At 42.7% G+C, this 3,239-nt stretch overlaps 1 protein-coding gene across 1 annotated transcript in view; it reads left to right on the top strand.

Annotated features, from left to right (window-relative positions):
• Positions 1 to 185: 185 nt before the first annotated feature.
• The window catches only part of SARC_01061 (hypothetical protein), a gene marked incomplete at both ends in the record, with an annotated part of 6,857 nt that continues 3,803 nt past the window's right edge, over positions 186 to 3,239 (top strand). Inside the window, 5 exons of the mRNA XM_014305226.1 lie at positions 186 to 191; positions 415 to 594; positions 1,395 to 1,523; positions 2,106 to 2,199; positions 2,910 to 3,051. Coding sequence (XP_014160701.1) covers positions 186 to 191; positions 415 to 594; positions 1,395 to 1,523; positions 2,106 to 2,199; positions 2,910 to 3,051 — 551 coding nt within the window. The remainder of the gene's footprint in view (positions 192 to 414; positions 595 to 1,394; positions 1,524 to 2,105; positions 2,200 to 2,909; positions 3,052 to 3,239) is intronic.

A 3,239-nucleotide genomic window follows, 5' to 3' on the forward strand; every position in this document is an offset into this window, starting at 1 on the left:
ATATAATAATATATATATATATNTATATATATATATATATATATATATATGTATATGTATATATATATATGTATGTTTATTTCCATATTCACGTGGTTGTATATATGTTTATCAAGTGAGTGTTGTGGCATAAATACATGTATAGGCGTATATCCATTTATGTATAGAAATATGTATATGTTAGTATGCAAGTACGTATGGCCATACCTATAATATGGAGTTTATTGGACTTTCGGGAGCGATCTTGATCGAAATTATATTGTTGTTCTGCTTGCTACGATTCAAAATAGACGGGAGTAATAAAGTAACAAACCGGCCAGTCTATCTCGCTGATTAGTGACTTGCACTCGTCTGTACCCTAGTTTGCTGTGGAATGGCGTCTGATTTATCCTTTTATATCCTCTCGTTACACAGGCGAATCTTGTCATATACAACAGCTACATAGATATACTATTCAAGACTAAACAGAAAGCTAAGGTCGTAATGGACACGCTTTCGATTATGTTTGAGGACGAGTTGACACCGAACATCAGCACGTTCAACACCATCATCAACAACTGCGTCGAGATGGATAACCTACGTTACATGGAGAGGGTATGTATTCCTTTCGCAAGTTCGGAGTGTGTAGTAAGCATGGATAACCCAAGTTACATGGAGAAGGTATGTATTCCCTTCGCTATAGTTCGGAGTGTGTATTAAGCATGGATAACCCAAGTTACATGGAGAAGGTACGTGTTCCTTTCGCTGCAGTTCAGAGTGTGTAGTAAGCATAGATATCCCAAGTTACATGGAGAGGGTATGTATTCCCTTCGCTATAGTTCGGAGTGTGTAGTAAGCCGAGGGCGAGTTATGGACACGCACGCGGCACACGCACTCAAATATAATCGTGCAGTCTTCTGTACAACGTCATATCTGTGAGTTTTAGGGTTTTAGGGTCTTAGTTGATTATAGTGAAGTTCCTCATTCCAATCCAGGGGCATGCCCCACCATCAGCCTGCACACTGTCTGTATTGTGTCATGCGGATGGCCTGACCTTTGCAGGGACTTGCGTTCTGCGGGTGCGGTCACGGTGGGCTGTGTGTCGCTTACTACGCGCACAGCACAACACTCCTGAAACAACCATATAGCAGGAAGCTTGGTCTGCAGGTCATTGTAGTACGCCTTTTAGATATTTTAGCAGGTGCATGATTTGAATGTACAGGTTATATTACTACTACTGCATATTGGTATGTTTTTATTGCGATACACTCAGGTCACAGGTGGGCATAGAAACACGTATGTTCTTTCAATGTGACAGGGTGTGTGTGCTGTGGCGGTGCTTCACCGGCTCTGTTACACACACTCGCTCGGGGCCGTTAAGCCATTCCTGACTCTCTTCGCTTAAAATGCCACAGGTGATTGTGGTCATGGATGAAAACAATGTACAGCCCGACACAATAACGTTCAACTCGATGTTAAAACTGGCTGTCAAATACAACTACGATGAGTACCTGGCCTTTGCCTTATACAAGGTGTTTATTAAGGTATGTGATACAGTGAAGAGTCGTATGCCTGGCATTTGCCATTGAGAAGGTGATTATCAAAGTATGTCATAACGTTAACCTGGCGAGCGTCACTGAGTGTGTCTGCTCTGCTTAGGTGACGCCGTGGGGGTTTGTGTGGCAGTGTAACCAGGCTGCAGAGCCATTCTACCAGCTGAGGAGTGTGCAATTGTTGGTTGGGATTATTAATTGTGTATAGACTCATAAATTGACCAACCGGTAGAATATTCTTGCCAAAATAGTGGTCAAAATAAAGTTTTCTTACCTTGGGCTACCTTCGCTTTATTGTTGTGTGACTTTCTGAGTAGTTTGATCGTTAGTACGTTAGATGTTTATGTGTACACTCAGTGCATATTTTCGATCGGAGTTATATATCTGGACAAGCTCACCGTTATGTTTACTCGTACCGTAGTCGTGTTTCCGTATCTTCATACTGGTTCTCTTGTTTTCCGACTGAAGTGTTTACGAAAATGTCTACGATACGCTCATGTCGATTACAGGATGTATAATATGCCGACAGCATCTTACATCAGTCGTAATGTTGATCCCGTCTTCCATACGCAGGACTACGGGGTAAAACCAGACCGCTATACGTTGTCTCTGTTGTTGGATATCCAATTGCATAACGGCGATGTACAGGGTGCTCACGATACGGTTGGTATGTACATGTCACACGCATTAAACTGTGGGTAGTTGTAGGGAAGGCTTGGCCATTGCCGTGCATCCGTTTTAGGGTTCAGGGTTTAGAGTTTAGGGTTTTGAGAGTGTGGGCAGAAATCGATGAGCGGGGGACCCGTACAGATCAGTATGCGGTCGCGAATGTGGCTGATTCAAGCTGTGTGGGTTGTTGCTCTGCGATTGTGACATGCCAGAACCTGATGGTAAGAGAACAATTAGTATGTAGTCGGACTGTCTGTGGGCGTACGACCTGTCTATCTGACCTCTTTTACGATGGGGAAAGATGTGGCACACGTTTGCTGGTGTCGTCGTATGGGTGTATATGTATGGGGATGTATCCGTGTCTGAGGATAGGCTGCGCAGGCTTCCCATTTGTACATGATTGTATTGGCATCAATGGTCTGTTCTGAAGGTTGCCAGGTTATGGATAATATGGATAGTATGTATGTATGTTGTTATGCTCACTACACACTCACCCACACCTACTACTGTGTATCTATATTATGTTATTACTCACACCTACTACTGTGTATCTATATTATGTTATTATGTGCCCCATCACGATATAATTATGGGGGCGGAGAGGAGAGAAGCACCAGTGGTTGTACACACACATTTTCTGTTTATTGTATACAATGGCTCTAGACTTGCCCCCCTAATATCGTATATTGTTTGCCAATCATCACACAGACCTATGGATATCTCTTCGCAGAGAAGTGACGCCGTTAGTGTATATGCAATTTCTGGAGGCAGAGAGAGACGCGTGCAAGGAAACTCGCGATCCAGAAAGCGTAAAACGTGCGCTAGCAACGCTAACGCTTATGGAGCAAAGGTTAGTGTTAGTGTATTACTATATAGCGGTTACTTCGCAAGTAATCTGCTGTGGATGTATATATTGCTTGTTCCAGTGGTCAATATTGGTTGTCTTATATTGTCAAAGCGGATACTTTTGCTTTTGCATAGGAATCCAGTCATAGAGACATCCACACACATAACACATTACAGCATCATTATTTACAT

The sequence above is a fragment of the Sphaeroforma arctica genome, assembly GCF_001186125.1.
Source record: "Sphaeroforma arctica JP610 unplaced genomic scaffold supercont1.39, whole genome shotgun sequence".
NCBI lineage: Eukaryota > Ichthyosporea > Ichthyophonida > Sphaeroforma > Sphaeroforma arctica.